The sequence below is a fragment of the Hylaeus volcanicus genome, chromosome 5 (genome assembly GCF_026283585.1).
Source record: "Hylaeus volcanicus isolate JK05 chromosome 5, UHH_iyHylVolc1.0_haploid, whole genome shotgun sequence".
Lineage (NCBI taxonomy): Eukaryota > Metazoa > Arthropoda > Insecta > Hymenoptera > Colletidae > Hylaeus > Hylaeus volcanicus.
The window spans coordinates 29,003,308-29,024,860 of NC_071980.1; the positions used below are offsets into that span (position 1 = coordinate 29,003,308).

At 42.6% G+C, this 21,553-nt stretch overlaps 2 protein-coding genes, 1 long non-coding RNA gene and 1 other non-coding gene across 8 annotated transcripts in view; 3 read left to right on the plus strand and 1 right to left on the minus strand.

The window, feature by feature from the left end:
- LOC128877551 (zinc finger SWIM domain-containing protein 8 homolog) overlaps positions 1 to 8,567 on the plus strand; it is a 77,351-nt gene extending 68,784 nt beyond the window's left edge. Inside the window, exon 23 of the mRNA XM_054124939.1 lies at positions 53 to 8,567. Coding sequence (XP_053980914.1) covers positions 53 to 119 — 67 coding nt within the window. The 3' untranslated portion in view covers positions 120 to 8,567. The remainder of the gene's footprint in view (positions 1 to 52) is intronic.
- Positions 8,568 to 9,002: 435 nt separating this feature from the next.
- Trnas-aga (transfer RNA serine (anticodon AGA)) lies at positions 9,003 to 9,084 on the plus strand. Its single transcript has one exon. It is a non-coding gene; the product is annotated as a tRNA-Ser (tRNA).
- A 1,784-nt stretch (positions 9,085 to 10,868) lies between these two features.
- LOC128876885 (alanine--glyoxylate aminotransferase 2-like) lies at positions 10,869 to 21,166 on the plus strand. 5 transcript variants are annotated; one of them, XM_054123690.1, is made up of 9 exons: positions 10,869 to 11,174; positions 14,912 to 14,991; positions 15,101 to 15,219; positions 15,983 to 16,217; positions 18,349 to 18,442; positions 18,630 to 18,838; positions 18,914 to 19,139; positions 19,312 to 19,710; positions 20,821 to 21,166. In XM_054123690.1, the coding sequence occupies exons 1-9, from the start codon at positions 10,884 to 10,886 to the stop codon at positions 20,926 to 20,928; spliced, it is 1,761 nt and encodes a 586-aa protein (XP_053979665.1). In that variant the 5' UTR covers positions 10,869 to 10,883; the 3' UTR covers positions 20,929 to 21,166. The 5 variants fall into 5 exon arrangements, with proteins under 5 accessions (XP_053979665.1, XP_053979668.1, XP_053979667.1 ...); XM_054123693.1 differs by having other exon boundaries at positions 11,143 to 11,216; XM_054123692.1 differs by lacking the exon at positions 10,869 to 11,174 and adding an exon at positions 13,448 to 13,619.
- LOC128876896 (uncharacterized) lies at positions 11,736 to 12,757 on the minus strand. The gene is made up of 2 exons (XR_008457148.1): positions 12,717 to 12,757; positions 11,736 to 12,610 (listed from the first exon to the last, which is right to left on the minus strand). It is a non-coding gene; the product is annotated as an uncharacterized LOC128876896 (long non-coding RNA).
- Positions 21,167 to 21,553: the final 387 nt, after the last annotated feature.

Here is a 21,553-nt window from a genome sequence, read left to right on the forward strand (position 1 = left end):
GAAAGAGCCAATAACACGAATATACCGTGCGACGAAAAATTGTTTTACGCAGATCTCAGTCGGTGAACAAGGAGTTGTGGGCGCAAATCAACGCGGCGCTTCAGCAGAATGGCAAATGACACAGAGCGGAGCCAGGCGTGACGTGGCTCACCTCCCTCCCACATCCTCAGCCTCCCCAATCACCCACCCCCGCAGCCTCCTCCACCGACGACGACGAGATCCCCCGTGGTACAGCATCGGCGTCCTGTCATTCTCATCCACGGAGCGTCACGTACGTTCACGGGCTGGGCACCCTCGACAAGTGCGAACCGGATCTCTACAAGCGTGAATCGTCGACGTCGGAGCGTCGCCAGCGCGCGTCGTTCTGCTACAATCGTCGGACCAACCAGGGTTAGGATATCGTCGATAATCGCTTAACTTTCGCAGAGAAGGAGATCGATCCACGCTGAGCCCGGACGTTGTTCCCAACTTTAGTTAATGCGCTCCGCGAGGAATATGTCTGCTGACGTGATTAATGCATAATCACGTGGGTGAACATACGCTTCATCGTTCGCCGGACCGTTTCCAGGAAGATTGAGAGAGAGAGAGAGAGAGAGAAAATATATAGAAGCGATAGAGAAACAGTATATATTACACAGATATCAAAACGCATCGTTAACGGCGCCATTTGTTTTTGAATCAAAAATAATAATTTAAAAAAAAAAATGTGTAGAAAGAGGAAATGAAAAAGGAAATGGGAATGTACATGGGAATGAAAATGGAAAAAATACGAGGAAAAGAAGAAAAACAGAGAGAGTGATATTGATAGAGATATATATATATTCTGTATTAAAGGATAAATCAAAAAAAGTTGAGATCTCTCCGGACCTGCGCGATCACTGTCTCACACCGATGTAGGAGAGAATCGTTGGGTTTCACACATCACACACGGGAATCGTTTCCTTTTTTTAGTTAGACTTTGAGCACGTCTTTAGCCGCGATTAGATAGGAAATTTTTATTTTTCATTCGTATATAGATAGGATGAATTCTTGCGTTTTATTTTATTTTTGTAAACAATTAAACAAATTCTCAACATCGATAACAACGTCTATTTATATAAGGGACGATATAAGGTCTGATCCATATATAAGTGACGATTACTTAATACTTCGTCGTCGATGAAATTTTAATGGAAGTAAACGAACGTCTTTACTAATCCTGAAAGGATAGTCGACACCTTATCCAATACCCAAGACCTCTTTTTTCCCCCCTCTAACCCTCTTTTGGTTTATTTTGCTATCGATTATATTTTGTCGCTCTACTTTTGTTTCTGTAAATTTACTTTTTTTTTTTTTTTTATTAATTATATGTTATAGGGATATACTATACGCACGTTCGCAACAATATTCTTGTTTTGTCCTTGACGACAATCCGTAAACGAAATGATCTCTGTAATTTTTAAATTAAAAATAATGTGACATATGAATAAAGCAAAATTGTAGCTGACGTTACACCTTCGAACTTCAGCCACCCGCCCACGCAGCGAACAGCCCTCCGCGCATACCGGAACCATAAACAATCACAATCGACACATTTTCGCGAATGTACAGATATTTCAGTGTATTCAGTTTTTGGTTATGTCCCTTTCCTCGTTTAAGCTACGATGCTTCCTAAACACGTTTAGTTTGCTTTTTCTTTGATATAAAATTCGTTTTTGCCAATTCCCAAAACCCAGCGTAGTCGAATCCAGCTTCTAAATAGAAAATTGAACCTGTTATTGCAAAACGAAACATCTCGATGAGATCGGTTGCTTCGTGGTTTTGCGATCGAGTGGAAATTGGTCTCGGAATTGAAAATACGAGAACAATTACCGAGATTCGCATTCAGCGTTATAGCGAGAATGGTATAAGTAATTTTTGTTTGTTTTTTTTTAGTACAGGGTCTGAGCAGTGTCTCGTCGAAGTCTCTGCGAAATGTTTCCGCATAAAAGAGATTCTATTTGAAGAGATGATGGTGTTCATCGTCCGAGAATTATGCGATCTCACCGTTGTTGCGCGCAACAGTCACGCTGTTTTTATTGTTGAAAATTTAACAGAGAAGACACGTATATGTATTAGCCTACCGCAAACTCACTTTAACTTATGCAACGCGTTCTCTGCTTACAGCGGTGTTGGATTATCCGAGAAAATGGGAATTCGGTCTTGCAAATTGACAGTCTCGACTGCACTGCTTTTACGTAGTCATTTGCATAATTTATCACAAATCCTTCCCAATTGTCATATTTAGAACTAGTCGGGCTGAGAATATGAGAACTCACAAGGAAAGGAACTCACAAGTGTTAAAATTACAATAAAATTCCCATCGTAGTATCGAAATTAAAATAAAAATTGAATTGGAAGGTATCGGGAGGAATTCAGCGCAGTCGAGGTGGTGGAATGTTTCTCGAGAATCCATAAGATTCCTTCAATGCTCGTTTTTGTCGCTCGATTCAACCCTCGTCGCGAAAGAGACGCGTCGCAAACTGTACTCGAGTATTTTCACGCCCCTTGTTTGAATAGTGCCATGCGACTGGACGTATTCTGTCCGTAGATAGTAAGAAGACTAAATAAATTGTGCGGAAAAAAAAAATGAGTAAAAAGAAAAAAAGCAAGATAAAAGTAAATGGCACTGCCACTAATTAACAATACCGAGACGACGGTCATGGGAAGAGCAATATTAAGCGTTAGCCTTGCTCTGGCGCGATACAGCGACCATAAAGAGCGTAGTATTCTTCTGTGCCTGCGAAGTTGAGGCTCGAACGTCTTCAAAATTATCCCACGTGGACTAAACAACATTCAACAGTTTTCAGGCTGCGGATTTTACGCATTTATGGTGTATAGTAATATGAAAACCATTTACAATATATGTAGAATATATTTTATAAAGTATATATCAGAATATTAATGTTTCATTTAGTGTAAGTGAAATATTAAAATCTAAAATCCGCAGTCTTGTTATTCTAGTCGATTCTAAATATACTTAGTCTACCGAGTTCCATTGTTCCCCAGTAAAATGTCGAGATCTATCGCATTCTAATTTCGCGCAGATCAATTGGTTATCGCGATCCATCCGTGGTATCTCTGATATAGCCGAGAAACATGATTTACGACGTAAACTTTATGTAATAAAAATGAATCTCTAGATAAACACGTCCGATTTATAGCGTTGCGGTTCTAGACACCCGAACAACAATCTATCTCGACGATATCTCTTTCGACAATGAGCTAACGTTTTTCTCCTTTCCTGTTCGAGGACCTTCAAAAACAATTTATGACAAACAAGAGCAGTTTGCTTCGTCTCGACAAAGTATTAAGGAGATACGAGTCCGCGAGACCTCCAAAAAATGCGGCTAACGGAATATTTCGAACTAAAAATTGACTGCAACCCCACAAGTTTCCATCTTTGGAGTGCTGTACTACCTCAAACTACTTTTCCATCGATAATCGACTCATTCGCGTCGAGCCTCGACTCTCGTAATTTTCGTCCGCTCGGAAACGAGTTGGCAACAACAGAGATGGGCAGAGTTTCATTTCGAATAATAAATGACTTGTGAACGCATCGCGTAGCAATTTAATATCAACGTTCCATTGAACAATTATAATCTATTACTGGTGCAACGTTAAATTCTATGCCAAATTCACTATCGAAACCACCAACCAATATCAACCCTCAAAAACTGTTAAACAAGGATTCTAAAAATACAAATTTTTGAGGATTTTTGATTTCGACTTCACGAGTCACTTAATAATAAACGTCCGTGCTCAGAACTTCCCTCAATTGATCCATATTTTTTTAATTTTTTATTCCAAAGTAAAATTCCATTCCATAATTAAGATCGTAATTGTTATCGCCCCACCGAGGTCGTTCATCTTTCATTCGTTATTCGACATGTTTCCTCAGATAAGAAATTCGCCCATCTCCGTGCATCAAGTGTCGTGCAAACGATTTGCGTCACGTTCGTAGACTATAAAACTTAAGATAAGCGTCGCGCTCGTAACTCCGCGTACACGGGGTGATTCTAAACTTCTAACAACCACGTCCGCGAGTGCTCGTGTTATCCGAGCGATTCCTTTTTTTTTTTTTTTCGATCGTCGAGGCAAACAACGACGACGATCGTCGGGCAAACACGTCGCAGACGTGCCGGTGGGCGCGTTGTAAATTTCCGTCGTGATCGGAATCTCGAAAAAAAACATTTGTAGCGTGGGAGGAAATCGTTTTCAGGTGTTCGAATCTCGTGCGACGAACGACGAGTCTATTCCGACTGCAGTAAATGTGCGTTCGATCTTACTGGTTGGTCGTTTGGAATGCAGCAGGGATGGGCAAACCATTCTTACAGTCTCAGGAACTTGCAAGTCCAAGACTTGGGTGTCATCTCAGTGACGCCCAAGTCCGAAGCTTTTGGAGTTATAGTTCGTATCAAAAGGGAACACGTCAGGGACCTATGAGTCGCTGGTCACTATGCTTTAGACTTGCAAACCAAGGGTTAAAGGCTGAAATACGGTACTTTCTATCCGAATGAAAATTTGCCCATCTCTGGAACGCAGCACCTCATTAACACGTGCCTGCACAGTGGCGTGCCGAAAAAGTTACCCTCAGAACAGACTATTATATTTAGTTTCTACTGTAAATGCAATCTCGTGCCCAGAGTCTCCGGGATTGGTTCAGCTGGTTATCTTCTAAAGTATCTTCGTGGAACAAAGCCTGATCTCCGAATAGCGCTATATAAAAATTGAACGCGTACCTAATTCCCTAATCCAACAGCTGAACCACCCTGACTGGCGCCAGATTGTCCGTACCTCTAACTCCAAATAAAAATAAAAGAAAAAAAAAGAATAGGTAATAATGCTTGAGGAGGTGGGTGGCGACGTTCGAGTGTAAATTTCATTCACGCCCGCCCCGTATGTACACATATAAATACGAATAATAGTTGCGATCCAGTTCGCGAAACTGATCCATAAGCGCCGTTAGTATTTGCTCTAGATTCACTCTTGCGTGTTGTGCACATAATCGATAGCGTTTATCCATAGGCGTAGGACGTCTTTGCTAGCCTACTTAGCGTTTTAGACGGGGACACTAGGTATTAGCGATCCCATTTTTTCACTTAGACGGAATGCAGGTGTGGACGAGGCCACGGGCGAACAGCTAAATCGCCCGTGGGTCGGTTGTTAAACGATTTATGGGGACGTAACGGATCTTAGGCCCGAACGTAGAACTGCTAGATCTCCTCATGCTCGACCACGCGATTCTTTCGCGTAATCCCTTCAACGGCGGTGGTGGAATACTCCAACGCGATCAGCGGCCGTTTCGCTAGGCTAAGTACGAGCGTGTGAATAATACTCGCGTTTCTACAGTGAAACAACGTGAAAAAAACACAACTCGCAACTGACTTCCTTCGTGACCCATGTTCAGGGAATGTTCTACCGCTCCACGGACCATCTCGAATTCCGTGGCAAGTCAATGGCAATTTGTTGTCAAGGATAGCTAGTAAAATCTGACACAGGGACGTCTTCTATCGAGAACACGTAGACTACCTCGTCAGGCACTTGCAAGTCTGGAATTGTCACGTCATCGAGTCAGAAGCTTGTCAGTTAACAGTATTTTCAAGTATCAAGAATTTCACAAGTCTAACATTCTTATGACATGAATTATCACATCTAGGACTTGCAAGTCCTGACTGTCATAGTAGAAACTGTTGGTCGTGGCTTGTTTGGTCTTGATTTTTATCCGAGAGAATACGTCAGAACCGGCAAGTCACTGACTTTCATGTCAATGATTAGCAATTCACGAGTTGCAGAAGTAGTAAGCAGGTATACCAATACCGGTACAGTCACCATGTCAACGATCGATGAATCGTCAGCTACCCTATCACCACGTCATTCTCACCAGTCGAGTCTTGATCGAAATAAAACAACGCCACGAGATACGTGCTGCAGCAACGGCGAGCGTTCATAGAACATTTTCTGCACATCGTGCGCTTCTTTCTGTATCTGTATCGTTATCAATTTTAGAAGAAAAGCGGCACGAGTAAATAAAGAGAGTATATTGGGAAGCGATAAAATATCTATATTTTTACACTTGATCGAAAAGAACTGAAGAAAATTTCGAAGAATGAAAAAAAAAAAAAGAGAAGAAGAAGAAGAAGACGACGACGACGATGAAAACGAAGAAGTGTTTCCTCTCAAATCTGAAATATTTGGTCCTTTGGTATTCGACTAGAGAAACCCCCTCTCGAAACCCAACCTTGTACGAGTAAAATATACGTGTACGTTTATACATAGAGATTTAAAAAAAAAAAAAAAGAAAGAAAAAAGAAAAAAAAGAAGAAAGAAATTACCAGGGAAACGGACGGATTCCCCGGCGAGGATATAAATGCAAACGAAAAAGAAGCCATCGTGGAACTCGGTGTCTGTAAATATTACACGGCGTCGTTCAATTTTTCGCGCGTGCGCAAATGTAACGATAGAGCGTTTCGTTTCGTTTCTTTTTCATTTATTTTTCATTCATTTTTCAAATCTCTAGCGCGCAGGGCAATCGCAAAAGCAAATCGCTGAATAGGTGTATCGGCAGATGCAGAACGCGTGTAGACCTTCGTCTAGTCTGATTGCAATTCGAGCTGTCACTAGCAGCTTCGTAGAAACGCGAGGTCCTAGAAGAGAGTTAGACGGCGAAAGAGATCTTGATCGCGACGAAGCGAGAGAAACGAGGCAACGCGACGAAACATAGGCGAGAAGACACGAATCTTTTGTCTTTAACCTCTCCGGTACCGAATGCACAGGCCAAACACTGTTTCGAGACAAAGACTGGTTACACTAGAGCCTATCGCACTAAGTACTCGTAAATCGGAACTGTCGCGTTTGAAACTGTTCGATCTGGGGCTATGTTAAAGATTGATTAGGTTACACTGTTCACTGCGAGAACTTGCAAGTCAAATTACGTCATGTCAACGACTTGTGAATCGAGGGATTCAATCATCGCGTCATGGGACTCGCAAGCCTTGGACTGCTCTGTTTGAAACTGTTCGTATGACTTGCAAGTTAATGATTTTTAGATGGACGTACACGCTTTTTATTCCATTGATTTGTAACGATGTACCTTCTCCCAGATACTCTTTATACAAAATTTATTGCGGCAGACAGGCGAGCACCGTACCGAAGTGGTTAAAGAATCGTTGATCAATCGAGCAATTATAAGATTGTACATACACGTTAATTATAGATGCGAGCAATTTGCGCGAAACGCGAATTTAAGGAAATTTAGGCAAGATTAATCGATCTCGGCGCTGGAAGCTCGAAATTTTGTTTTCTTCGCGGCTGAAAGGCGACCTATCGGAGCGAGACGAGAAAGAAAACTCGTAGGTAGCAATGAAACAATTAAATAATAGAGAAAAATGGGACGGGACCCCTTCTTTGGTCGTTCGATATTTCTCGCCTCCCTCGGGTCATCGACAGAAACAACGAATCGGTAGGATTTTTATTTCGACACGTGCTCTCTATCGTCCACGAAACTTTGCACAGGGTGTACAAAGATTAAGAGTCACGACTTTCACGAATCTACACGTCTGTTTAATCTACATTGTCCGACAAAAATGAACAATTTTTAAACGCAGAAATCGCAAAGAAACGTAAAGATCTTGCGTTTCGAGATCACAATGAACGTTACGGCAGGATTTCACCCCATCCAGATGTTTGAACGAACCCCTGAAAGTCCTGACGGTTAATATTCGTGCATCCTTGTACATCAAACGATGAAGAGAAAAGGAGAACCGGTGGAGCTTCAGGGATATTCGCGAGCGTTTAGCGAGGCTCGTTTAGATCGAACGAGACGATCGAGGAGAGTCCAGAGATTCTTTGCGCTTCGAGGTAGATGGTCGAGAGTGATGGGGAGTGGAAACGAAGCTTTTGAAATTGTAAATTCGACGTTGTTTCGCGTGAATTTAGCGGGACAGGGAGTCGCTTGTTGCAAAACCGTGCAATCGTGCCCATTCGGAGATGCTTACCATCGAGAAGGGGACGAACAATGTTTTCGATCAGGATGTTTTGTTGCGTTCCGACAGAGCGATGTCCCGCGACTGTTCCGTTGAATCTGTCGCGTGCGAAATTTTACTCTTTGCCGTTGACTGGATTTCATGATAATTATATCGCGTTTACTATTCTATTTGCGAATGATCGATCGCTTTCTTCGGACTTGCAATTCACATTGCAACTACGACAAATTGTATTCTACGTTTGTGAAAGGCGTGCGATCGCGTTTCTTCGATTTCGGTATCGTTGACGCGTTAAACGGTCAAACATATTACAGGGGAGATGCGTAACGGAGGATTGTAATCGACGGTTAAACTTATACAGTCTCGACGAGAGAAACCATTTTTTGTGTCGAACGAGTATAAATGAAATTCTACGAGGTAAGCCACTTGGTTCGCTGTACTTGATTAACGTAGATATCAGTATATTATAATGTCTATTAAATAAATTTCAATTTCAAATTGCGTCCTTCGTCTGTTATCTTTCTATTGTATCGATCCACTGAAATACAATTTTTCATTTCATAAGTCTAGTTTCCTGTTCCTACCTATGAAAATAAGCGCACGACTAAGGTACCATCGGATCGAGGACTCGCAACCTGGGACAGGTTAAAACCAGAGGACCAACAGGTGAGGAATCAAGAAATAACAAATTTCTTAGAGACTCGCAATCTAACTATCGCGTCAGATGAGACCAACATATTGGATACTTACAGGATTCAGACTATTACATAGATCCATGGAGACTTGGGACTATCGCACCAGTCTATATACTACGCTTTGGGGTGGAACGAAACTGAAAATCATTTTTTAGGTTATCTAAATGTTCTATTTTCACAAGGAAATTCATTTATGCAAAGGAATTTTCTTTAGTCTCAAGAATAAAACTTTCCACTCCGTGCTATATATGTTGTCAGCCTTATTTGCAGGTGAAAACTGGACTAAACGCAATGTATGAACGTAGCAGTCGTGGCCGAGTGGTTAAGGCGTCTGACTAGAAATCAGATTCCCTCTGGGAGCGTAGGTTCGAGTCCTACCGACTGCGGAAAGGTGAATATTTTTTTTTTTTTTTTTTTTTTATCATCGACAGTAATAACAATTATTTTCTTAAGAATATTTCGTAGAATTCCACGTCAAAATTGAATTCGTGATAACTATTTCAACTCGACCGGTTGTTTGTGCACTTTCACTTGTCAATAAATTGGTGACCCGTAACTTGCTTCGAAGATTCCATTGTAAATAATTTCCTTGATATTATCTCCGTGCTCTCAGAGTCTAAAATTGTTGTATCTGCTTCCCCTTTCTCGTAAAAAGTTCGCCAACCTCTGATTCAGCAGCGGTTCGTGCCGCTGGAAGGTTTCGTATCGTCGCCAACGTTATCAACTACAAGAACGACGTGACCTCTTACGCAAGCGGAGGAAATAATCGCGCGTTACGCCGCGGACCGCGTCGTTTAGCCAATGGACTCTTGCAAAACAATTTGCAATTTGCATATCGTCGAAGATTCGACGAGGAGAAACCAGAAGATTGCAGGGCGCCAGACTGCGATACCGGTCGATAAACGTCGAGCCTATGCATGATGCTCTCGTGCAGTGGACGTGGGCAAACTTAACGAAGTTAACGAATTAAAAATTAGCAGCTTTGGAATCGCTATTTGTTCGACGGAAAAATTATTATATAAATGATTATTGGTCCATTGATCTGATATAAGTCTAGAAATTTGAAGAATGATCTTTTTTGATTTTGAGATGAAGTTTGAGATACGCACAATAGAAGAAGGTTGCAAACGCATCAGTAGGAGATTAGGGTGTCGCGATAGTGGCTATCACGCGCGTTTCACTATCGTCCACGTGCGGCACGTGTCATCCTACGTGTTTACCTTCGTGTTACTCTGTCGCACCTTGTTCGATGTTTGCTCTCAATCGCAGATCTCGTGTCTGTGTCGAGACCTTCTTGCTGAAAAGTTTCGATAGTTCGTTTTTGAACGGAACTTGAACTCTAACTAATTAAATACAGAACAACATTGTTTACGAGTAACTGCGTCGCACATCGACAAGCTCGCGAAGGTGAAGAAAAACCAGGGCCAGATGAATAATGGAAAATTTCTGAGTGTCTCGTTGAGATGCACGGCTGGTCTATGCTAATGAAATTCATTTGCTGAATGTTTATCACCAATCGTTTTTGTGTCGTGGTCACGCTTTCGCCTCGCGTGACGCCTGGATCGTCCAGCTGGCAAAAGAAATCTAACATTGTTTGACGATCGTACGCGCGACCGACAAACGGAATCATCCGCGTTAGTTCGCAACGATAATCTATCAATAACAACGATAACGATCAAGGAGCTCGGGGAAATTTTCCATTGGGAACTCTAGTCGAGCAAACAGGTTTGCACAGGTGCGAGATGTTCGATGAGAGAGTGCACGCTCATCTCGAAATGACAGAGATATTTATTGAAATGAATACATGCTGATTACTTGTGCGGTAGTATAGAGACTCAGGCAGTGACAAGGAAAGTAATATCTTACTGGATCTTCGGAAAGCAAATCGATTTTAGGAAATTTTTAATATCAACATTGAATCTGCAATGTAGAAAGTTTACATATGAGATTTAATCGACGTTATATGAATATTCGTTATATTAAATCTGTGAGAGTAAACAACGTCAAGATTAAATTCATTAATCTAGGAGAATATGATCGAAATAAAATTAATTACGTCCACGCTGAATGAAAAATTCTTTTTATCAAATACCAGGAAGGAAGGCCGATTAACATTCGATTGTCCAGATATTGATCACCAGAGACAATGGAGTCGGATGAATAATAATGGAGCAGGGAACGAGAGATGATCGTGGCCGCGTGTCAGCCGAGAAAAACACTTCTATGTCGCGCTAGTCTCGTTTGTCAGTTACGATGCCAATGTCAGGCGATTATTATACACGAGGTCGCCCTCCTTTGCATGAAACTATCAATAGACGTGCGAGTTTCAGTGTATCGCGCGACGACAACGTTGTTTCGTGCGCGACGCGCGATTACGATCGATAAATCAACGATCGCCGATCGAACCGCGAGAATCCCTTTCGTCGACGATTCAGAAGATATCGAACCGCTTCCAGAAGATATCAAACTCATCGAGGTGATCGACGCTGTCTTCGAAAATTAATTAACTCGCCACGTGGTAACGAACTAAAATTTTTGTTTCAAAATTTATTAGCGAGAAGGGAGGAACTCGTTGAATATAACGATATTAGATTGCGCGTAGTTGCATCGTGCTCAAAATGCACAAATGCATTTCTATCGCATCGCGCATGCGAACGAAAAATCGTGCCCATCTCTGGCACTCTGATCCAGTTCCATTAATCGACGCCAATCGATTCGAGAGTTTGCTTACCCCGTGAACGTGCACGCGTCGTTACCGAACCAACGACCAATTACGTTCACGCACGATAAAACCAGCCCACTTCTCACTCACAATCAGTTCTTCGACTCGCGGTTATCATTCGCAAATACGCGAGCGTGATTGATTTCACCTAGTCACGTGCCGGCGTAATTTAATCGCTACGCTCGAAAGGCGAAATAACGATTTGCAAACTGGCTTTCGACAAAATCGATCGTTAAGTTGTTTCGTTAATATTATATTTCTCATTTGTCTCGTTTCTGTTAACAACGACTTATGGCGTAGCAATAAATTCTCTAGTCTCCTCGAATAAAATTTATTTGTCCAAATTGTAATTATTTTATCTGATCACGTAGCGTCCTACAGACACTATCTTTCACCGTGTCGTCCGAATTAGCAAGAATCAAAAATAAAGCCCGCCGATTTCAGGCACTCGATGATAAAGCTTATCCGAAATTACGCTAAACGAGATTGGAGTAACTCGAGCCGATATCCGATCTGTAATTTTATGCAGCAACGATAACAATGCGCTGTTTTATGTAATACGATAAGGACAGGATAAAAACAATGACACCCCATCGCGAATTCGTTAAAACGGAGCTTGTCCGAAAGGCTCATTCGGCGTCGCACTACTATCGTCGATTTAATAACGCATGCAAAATAATAGTTCAATTATATAGCGACAACTGCGTTCTTGCCACAATCGACGCGGTTCTATTGCGTTTCTATTTTTCACGGTCACCTATTATTAGTTCCCGCAACGCTAGTCCTATCGCAACTTTTCCACGAGGGAATTTTACTGGAATTCGTTAGAATGAATTTTTAAATTTTACTGTTTTTTGAATTGCTATGACAAAATACATTATTCGACAAGAATTATACTACGCACGGCGACGCTTGGATTCAGTCACGCTTTTTCCACCTTTTTGGAATATAATTTACCATCGCAGCCTCGCTAGATTCCTCCTTACCCATTTATCTTGCAACATTTATGACAACTATTCCTCCTCGACAAGGAGTGCCAAGAGAAGAACTGGATCTACGCGGTTTGATCGCCGACGTTCTTCAAATTTTACTTCATCTGATAAACAGTCCCGTCACGTTCCTCTACCTCGATGTCGTAAGAGCCGCGAAGCGCTCTTCCTCCTCGCAATATCTCCGTTGGTGTATCAGCACTGAAATAGAGAAGTGGCAGAATTGATTGGAGCGTCAGCGATCCCACTTCGTTCAACCTCTATATCGTTCTTCTGATTCCACTCTATTCAACGAACAATCACGGACCTCCAACCGTTTCCTTTTATTATCTACTTTTGAACTGCCCGCACTCGACTGCGACTCTTCAAACAAACCGGGCCCCTAATAAGCAAGATCGAACTCCAGTTCTCAATCGAACATCCACAGTTCTCCAGTGGATGTTCGTCGATCAAAAATTGGACAGACGGAGGGTTTGGTAGAACGTTCATAGAGGAGTTTATAGTGAAAGGAGTGTACTGAAGACCTTTCCTGAAACCCTGTCCCGTTCCAGGACCCCTATCAGTGATGGGCAAAGCCCTAGACTCGGAATAAATCTGAAGTTTGCCGATGTGTTTGCTTCGTTTCCTTCTTTGGAAAATGTTTAACAGAAGAAACGAGACAAACACACATCGGGTTGAACTAAAAGGACACAGAGAAAATGGAAGCCAGTGATGGGCAAAACCCTAAGCTTCGAATAAATCTGAAGTTTGCCGATGTGTGTTTGTCTCGTTTCTTCTGTTAAACATTTTCCAAAGAAGGAAACGAGACAAACACACATCGGCAAACTTCAGATTTATTCGAAGCTTAGGGTTTTGCCCATCACTGGCTTCCATTTTCCCTGTGTCCTTTCAGTTCAACCCCCTTGTTAAGTGGGTCTTGAAAAATTGTGTCGGAGGTGGCGATAGGAGCAATCGAAAGAATAGTCGATCCTGTGTCGGCTTGCACGCGTCGCGATTAGCGAAGGCGATGATAATGCGGTCCGCTGGGGTGGGGCAACGAGTGTTCTAACATCGCTTTAGGGCGAAGAGGACAATGCGCGCGCAGCCCCCCGCTTTCTTCCGCACAATCGGCAAGCTCTATATATGACGTCACCGGAGTAGGTCGCGGCACTGAGCTGACGGCTGCATTCAGAAGTCGAGGAACGGTGATTTACTATTACCACGAGTTCAGGTACGATCATCGCCGTCTACGCTCCTTCTGTCAGGCAATCTGAGCGCGCGTGGGCGTTCCTTCGTGACTAAACGCTTTCGCGGGCTACTTTCTGCGCGCGTCCCGTTGAATACTTCATCGTTCGCGCCTTGGGCGCCATCCGTGGTCCGTTTCAAGTTCTTTTCACTCGTTTCGATCCATGAAAGATCTATTGTTCATTTGCGCGATTAAATGGGTCGTTTTGTGTTGATTTTTCTTCTGTAGTAATTGGTGACGGAGGTTTGAGGTGGTTTGAAGTTGTTTGAAGTTGTTTGAAGTTGTTTGACTAACTTTTATGGAGACTTGACTTGTTTGGAGGAGTCATGGATACATTGGGGTGATTGTCATGGTAGTGGCGATGGTTCTTCGTTAATTTTATCTTCATTTCTTTTCATTTTTATTCGATACTCTTGCCTTTTCTTAAAATAATATAGTCCAATAACTAAATCTTCATTTGTACCATTCATGCCAAGGTATAATAAATTGCTGTAGGATTCATACATATACCAGACATAATCGTCCACGCATGCCAATAAACTTCCTCTAAAATAACTTCATGGAAACGCTGGACTTATTTATAACCCATCGTATCGGGCTATTATGGTGCAAGTTCGGTTTAGGGGTTAAAGAAGGCGGCACGATTAAAAGAGTATGTCAATTTAAATACAGCGATAAGTGATAGCGAATACAGACGTGTATGTTATATAGAACAGAGAGATATGTTGTTTTTCCTAAAACTCGATTTATCGCGCGTCATGGCGACTATGGACGAAAGAGTGTATGGAAGTACTACTTCCACGTAGTAATCACGTGCACTTATCAGCCGCTGGAAAGTTACTTATCCCATGGGGAACGTCCGATACTCAGCTTTCACGTGTTAGTCGCTTCTCATAAATTAATTATGTGGCCATTAATCGTCTTAGATGCGTTCCCATCCGACGAGAAATTCCATGATGTTATTAGACAAAAGGGACTCCCAACGTTAGCTCTAGATAATATCGAAGGAATTGCCGAAAGCCCGATATGAATATTTCTTTCATTATTGCTAAATTTCTAAAAGAAATATTAAAATAGAAACGCTTCGTCTTACTTCATTCAACTTTGATCAAAAATAAGAGATAAAACGTCATAAAATGTGGACGGTTTTTAAAGCCTCCAAAATCCCTATAAGTAAATTCAATTGACTTCCGATTCTTTAAAAAACCTGTCAGACCTGTTAAATGCATAAATTAAAACTTCAATCAGATCTCGAATAACTTTTTATCTTTCCACAGACGTCATTTTTTGCCATGGCAGAGTCTTTGGAACAAATGCCTAAGTCGGAGACGATCAGGCTCCGCGAGCGCCATATCGGGTGAGTTTGATCGATTCCTTTCCATACTCGTTGTTCGCTGTCGTCGAGCATAACGATACCGGCTTCATTAACAAGCGACGTAACACACGGGGAATAATCGTGTTCGCAGCCAGTCGTGCAAATTGTTTTACAAGTCGAATCCGCTGAAGATCGTCAGAGCCGAGGGGCAGTACATGTACGACGAGAGGGGGAATCGTTACTTGGATTGCATCAACAATGTTGCCCACGGTACGTAAAAGTATCTTGTAACAAGAGGTTGTGTAAATAAAAATTGTTGAACAACGAGCTTAGAAAAAACGCGGGTCAAGGAAGAGACGTAATTTATAAAATATTCCAAGCTGTTGCTGGCACGAACGTTAAAATTTATTTTATCGACCCAAGAAGAACAGGTGGAAAAGTAAAAATAAAGATACATTAACCGAAATACATTTGACTGTCAATTCGCTCTTATATCAGACGGGTGTCGTAAACATTTCTACTATCATAGATATCTCGATTCCGATTCGAAAAAACAAGAGATTAATTTGAATCCAGTGTCGCGTGTATGGGTAGGCGGAAAAATTCAAACTTCTTCAAACATAGAAAAACACTCGGTCTAAGCCTGTGTAATCTCACGCGACTCTCGACTCACACCTCTATTATCTACATTTTCAAAATTTCTTTTAATCCTATTTAATCTCATTTTTCCAAAAATGGAATTGTATCTCCCAGATACAAATCGTTCCATTTATTTCTTGGCCGATGAAAACAAGTAGTATCGTCGCTTTTAATCGGTACGGAAATTTCCACCGTGTTTATTGTCGAGAGAGTCTTTATCGCGTCGGTTTAATTTCGTTTCGCGTCCACACTTTTTCCAAAGAATTTACGAACTTGGTTTGCTTAAAAGTATTTGTTATCAACCTTTGTATATCGCCAATTGAGTTGGCCTCCGTTGTTGTTGATCGATGTTAATTTCCCATGGCGGAATTAAGTAGAACACGTTTACTTACAGTCGGCCATTGCCATCCAGCGGTGGTTCGCGCTGGCCAGGAGCAAATGGCGCTGCTCTCCACCAACAATCGTTTCCTCCACGATGACCTGGTGATCTGCGCGAGTCGTCTGACTTCGCTGCTTCCGGAACCACTCTCCGTTTGCTTCCTGGTGAACTCTGGCAGCGAGGCCAACGATCTCGCCCTGCGTCTCGCTCAGACGCACACCAAGAACAGCGACATCATCACTCTCGATCAGTAAGTTAGAGAGAAGTGGAGCACGAAAATGGAAAACGACGTGCTTCGATTAAACGAGACCGCAACACGTAACGATTTCGCTTCTTGATTACTTTCGTGCGCTATGCAGGGTCATGAAGTTGACCCGGGCTTTGGAAGTTATTCGAGAATGTTTGAAAGAGACCGAGTTGCAGTTGAAGAGAAAAAAGGGCGAAATGGTTGCTATGTATCGGCAAGTCGAGGTAGACTGAATTGATTGCTGGAGGCCAACACCCAATTGGAAGCTAGATGGGTGGGAAAGCATCGGTGGTGGGGGGTAGAGAGATTGGAGCGAGGAAAGTGGCCTTCGGTGGAAAATTAAGTCTGCCTCGACTCCCTGCACTCAGCAGGGCCTCGCTGCTTTTGGCTTTTCCATCTCGATGTATCCTCTGTTTCGAGTGCTCGTGCCACAGATGGACATTTTCATAAATTCCAACAGCTAAATATTCCTCTAAACGATTCCTCCAGACTTTAAATGGTCCCCTGTGAAACGTATCTAACGCTCTACAATTAAAATTCTAACTTCTCCTCGATCTTGCAACAAACAGCCATCTTTGGCGCCTGTCACACGGCTTGGTCGCAAAAGAAGGAACGAAAAGTCATAGAGAAACAGCGAGAAAGCGCAACGAGATTCCGCTACCAACGGCGGCGAGTCTCGTGCGACGATTCTGAAAGATTTACAGGGGAACCCTTTGTTCGTCTTTCGCGTAGGAGTCCTACGACTTCAACGAGAATTCTCGACGACGTCTAGTCGATAGTAGACCGGGGGATAGCCAATGCGAGAACGATCCGAATAACGGAGGGGCGTACGAGCTCGATGGTTCTTGACCACTGAGAAACGGCCACGTATAACGAGTTTCGTTAATGATCCATGTTTCGACCGTTGACTAATCGAGTGGGTTTTCTTTTTACCTGTTTACAGCCTGTTGATTCGTCCAGAAAGTCCAACGAAGATCGATTTGGGAATCTGACGAAGTCGATGGGAAGCTCGCCACGACGAATTTCGACGCTTACGGTCGCCCAACATAAAGCTATTGTCGTTTTAGGTGACACGAACGTGCCACGTACGCAACACGACAAGAGGAGGCGAAATTGTGAAACAAAAGTACTCTTTTATACAATGTTAGAGAGGATTCACCGTCCTACAGGGCGATTGGAGCCGGACCTGTTGGGGACAGATGAATGTTTACGATAGGAAAGAAGCGAGGCGAGGAGTGTGCTTGCAAAGGGGGCGAGGGAGGTCGAGAGATTTAAATTCAGACGAAATTGCAATTCGATTACTCGTATTCGGACAGATAGGGATCGAAAGAAAAATCGATCGAAAAGTTGAAGAAAAAATTGCTAAGGAAGAAGAGACCAGGGAAACCTTTCCCCTGACAAAGAAACAATTGTGACATTGTTGTTGTCAATGTGCGAGTGCACTATTAATCTCGTGTTACACCCACGCTCGTTGCAGCTGCGCCGCACACATCTTAGTTTCATTCTTTTTTGCTTGTAACGTTACAGCGCTTCGCAAATGACCCGTGAACCATCATAGTTGCACCGACCGCATCGAAATCTTCATTGCACGAAATTAGGTCCGTTGATAACGTAATCATACATCCTCCTGCGCCCCCGTTTGCCTTGTTACCGATACGGAAGCTAGCGTGAAGCGTATACTATGCGAGCTGAGAAGAACGCGACCTAAGATTTCAGAAAAACTACAGACGATCCTTGAAAGGCCCAAAGAAAAATTATTTCATCAAAATTTTCGCTTCCGTACAGTAACGACCAACAGCACGAACATGAATTCTTTGTAAACGCTCAGATGCATTCTTCTCAGCTCCCAATAGTAGGTGCTCGGTTGCCCAACGGTTCGATGCAATTTTTTTTATTTTTTTTTTTTTTTATTTTTTTCGTTTCTCGGATAGCAATCGATGATAGAATAACGTTTTCAGGGATCCTCGTTTTATCGTCGAAGACGAAAGCCAATTCTCTTAGCTTCATCTTCGCACGGAGGACAACGTAGGAGCACTGAAAAGATAAAAGATATTACTTTGTAGGGTTTAACTTAGAGAACAGACTCGGGGACTGGGGGAAGGTTTTCGTTCATCGTTGTTCTTTCTGGTTTTAGTGCTTATCACGGCCATTTGACCTCGATGATCGATATATCGCCGTACAAGTTCAACAAACCGAACGGACCTGGCAAGAAGGACTGGGTTCACGTGGTAAGGACGAATTAACTACTTTTTCTAATGCTAACTTCAATGACTTCGATGCTCCATATAAAGTTTGGTCATGATAACCACCCTTAATAAATCCTTAATAAACCCTTGCTATTACAAAGCACTACGGAACCGAACAAGCACGAACAAGAATTTCACGTCGAATTCATGGCGTCTCATATGCCCCTAGGCACCCTGTCCAGACGTCTACCGTGGAAAGTATCGCGAAACCGACTATCCAGGCGAGGATCTCGGGGTGAAGTACGCGAACGACGTGAAGGACATTTGCCAGAACCTGAAGACGCAGGGTCGCAACGTCTGCGCGTTCATCGCAGAGAGCCTGATGTCCGTCGGAGGACAAATTCTACCCCCTCAGAATTATTTCAGAAACGTGTACAGGTACACGGTGTTGCCTACTTTCGACCGATCATTCTGTTCCAGCAAAGTTGGTTAATATAAAAATATCATGGGTAGGCACGTTCGCGAGGCTGGCGGCGTTTGCATCGCCGACGAGGTCCAAGTTGGCTTCGGCAGGGTGGGAAGTCATATGTGGGCCTTCCAAGTCTATGGCGAAGACGTCATCCCCGACATCGTCACCGTGGGCAAGCCCATGGGCAATGGACACCCAGTGGCGGCTGTCATCACCACCCCAGCCATCGCTGGAAGCTTCAAAGCCACCGGGATCGAGTACTTTAATACGGTAATCGACGAAGAATCAAATAATTTTTCACGTGGAAACCAAGCTTCTATTACAAATACTTGGAATATATGTCGTAAGGGATTCCACCCTCTACGGTGAATTTTTATATTTCCGGGTAGTTATTCTACATTCTGTGTACTTACTTTGACTTCCTTTTCTCCGTGCACTTCAGTACGGTGGCAATCCTGTCTCCTGCGCGATAGCGAACGCCGTGATGGAAGTGATAGTGCAGGAGAATCTTCAGGAGAACGCGCTCAAGGTGGGAAAGTACTTGCTTTCCGAGCTGAGGAAGCTGGCCAAACGGAGGAAGATAATTGGTGACGTGAGAGGCGTGGGACTGTTCGTGGGCATCGAGCTGGTGCGCGACAGGACCAAGAGGATACCAGCGACAGCGGAGGCGAAGTACGTCGTCAACAGGATGAAGGACAAGAAGGTCCTCATCAGCAGCGACGGGCCCGATGACAACATCCTGAAACTGAAACCGCCCATAGTCTTTACCATCGACAACGTCAACCAACTCGTCTCCGTCCTCGACGAGGTCCTTCAGGAAGTCGACGTAGACGGCCAAGAGGTGACTTATTTAGTATTTTTCGTTGAAACAAACATTCAAATTACAAGAGAAAATTCATTCCAGCTAGAAGTATATGTTTATGCATTTGTGGCAAGTGAAAGTATGAGTTCTCCGTGATTATCGGAGAAGACAAAATACCGTGCAGAGGAATGAAAGAAATTATTTGAATTACTTATCGAATATATTTCTAGTTCGCCAGCACGAAATACTTTTTCCCCTCAAAATTCTGCTCCACGCGGCGACGTTGGAACAATGGGATTAATAGAATAATTTCAGACCAGCCGTCGCGTTGTCTCCGTTGATTTCGCACTCGACGAAACAGAATTCGAGTCACTGTCGGTTACCGAGTCCACGATACTCTGAATTGGAGAATTTCGTTTCCAAGTGGCGCGAGCGAGACCTCGCCCACCGTGGAGTGGTATAATTTTTTAATGGTTGGTGCGATTATGCTGCAACGCCACGAAAAATGTGGTTAACGACGACAGAGTCGGTGATGTCATTTCTTTCGTTAATCTGCAAACGCGTAATCTGTTTTTCCTAATGGAGGCCCTGACATTGCAACTAAATTGCGATAATGTTGCAGAAAAACGATAAGCACGCTTGCATCATTTTTTATCGGGCCGGCACGTGTCCCGCTAACCGGTGTCTTAGATTGAGAATTGTTTGAGAAACTCGACGGGTGATATTAGTTTCTTAATTCAGAAAACATTTAAGGATAGGTGGCATTTTTGATATTAAAAAGTATCGTCACATACCAGAATTTTATTTAATTCTAGGGCATGCATAACATTACCACTTTTTATATATATATATATTGAAAGTGCCCATTTCAAACGATATCTCTCCAAGTTTTCATCAAAAAATGTTAATATATATGCAAAGTATTTCCTCTATTTAAATTAACATTTTTCAACATTTTCGCGCAGGTTAACACGCGTTGAAATTGCTTTTATAATTCGTGAACCGTTTAAAGGGGATCGCCATTTTTGAAACTGTAAAAATAACAGTTTGAAATAAATGTTCCGGGATTATTAACGTCGAAACTGATTCGAATTCGGCGAGGTCGGAGTGACTGCGGTGAATTCATTCACGAATTCGTTTTCGTTTCAGGAATACGAGCCCATGACGATCATTAAAGCCACAATCTCGCAAATAGACGTCGAGACGGACAGTACCGCGCGCACCGCTGGGAAACCGCTTCTCGTCCGCGCTAATTAGTATTTAAGAGAATTATATTTATGAAACGCCCGGCGCTTATCGCGCGATATGCTTAAAGTATTATTAACCGTGACATGGATGGCTATTGTCGTATGATTTTGTTGTGGATGTTATTGAAACAGGAATGTAAATCGATGGAGGGACGTGTAATTATATAATTAAGTTCCATTCATCGTTAACGAGTGGAGGATGAGATGACCAAAAAAAAATATATTTTAATAAATGTTATTTTTCCGTATCTGTCCCCTTTTTTTTGAATAGTGTGACACCGTTTGCACTATTTTACGAAAAGAATGAGGGCTGAGTGTCTCCGAATTAATGATAAATTGGTATCGCTTTACTTGGAAATGTGATTAATGAATGTTTCTTTGTAGCTTGATGCGTGGTCGCACGATCGATAAATTATGATCGGAGAAATGTCCGATGGAAGAATGCTGATACCGCGATATCGTTTCGAAACGTGTTCAATCATGTAACGGAAGTTTGTGAGTTACTATTGCCATGAACTTGTGACCCCACGTGTTACATTTTCATTGCTCGTGCAGATTTTTATGTTTAACCGTTCAGAATATTCGTTTACAATATATTATATTCTAATTGGACGTGAAAATTAAACACAACGTTA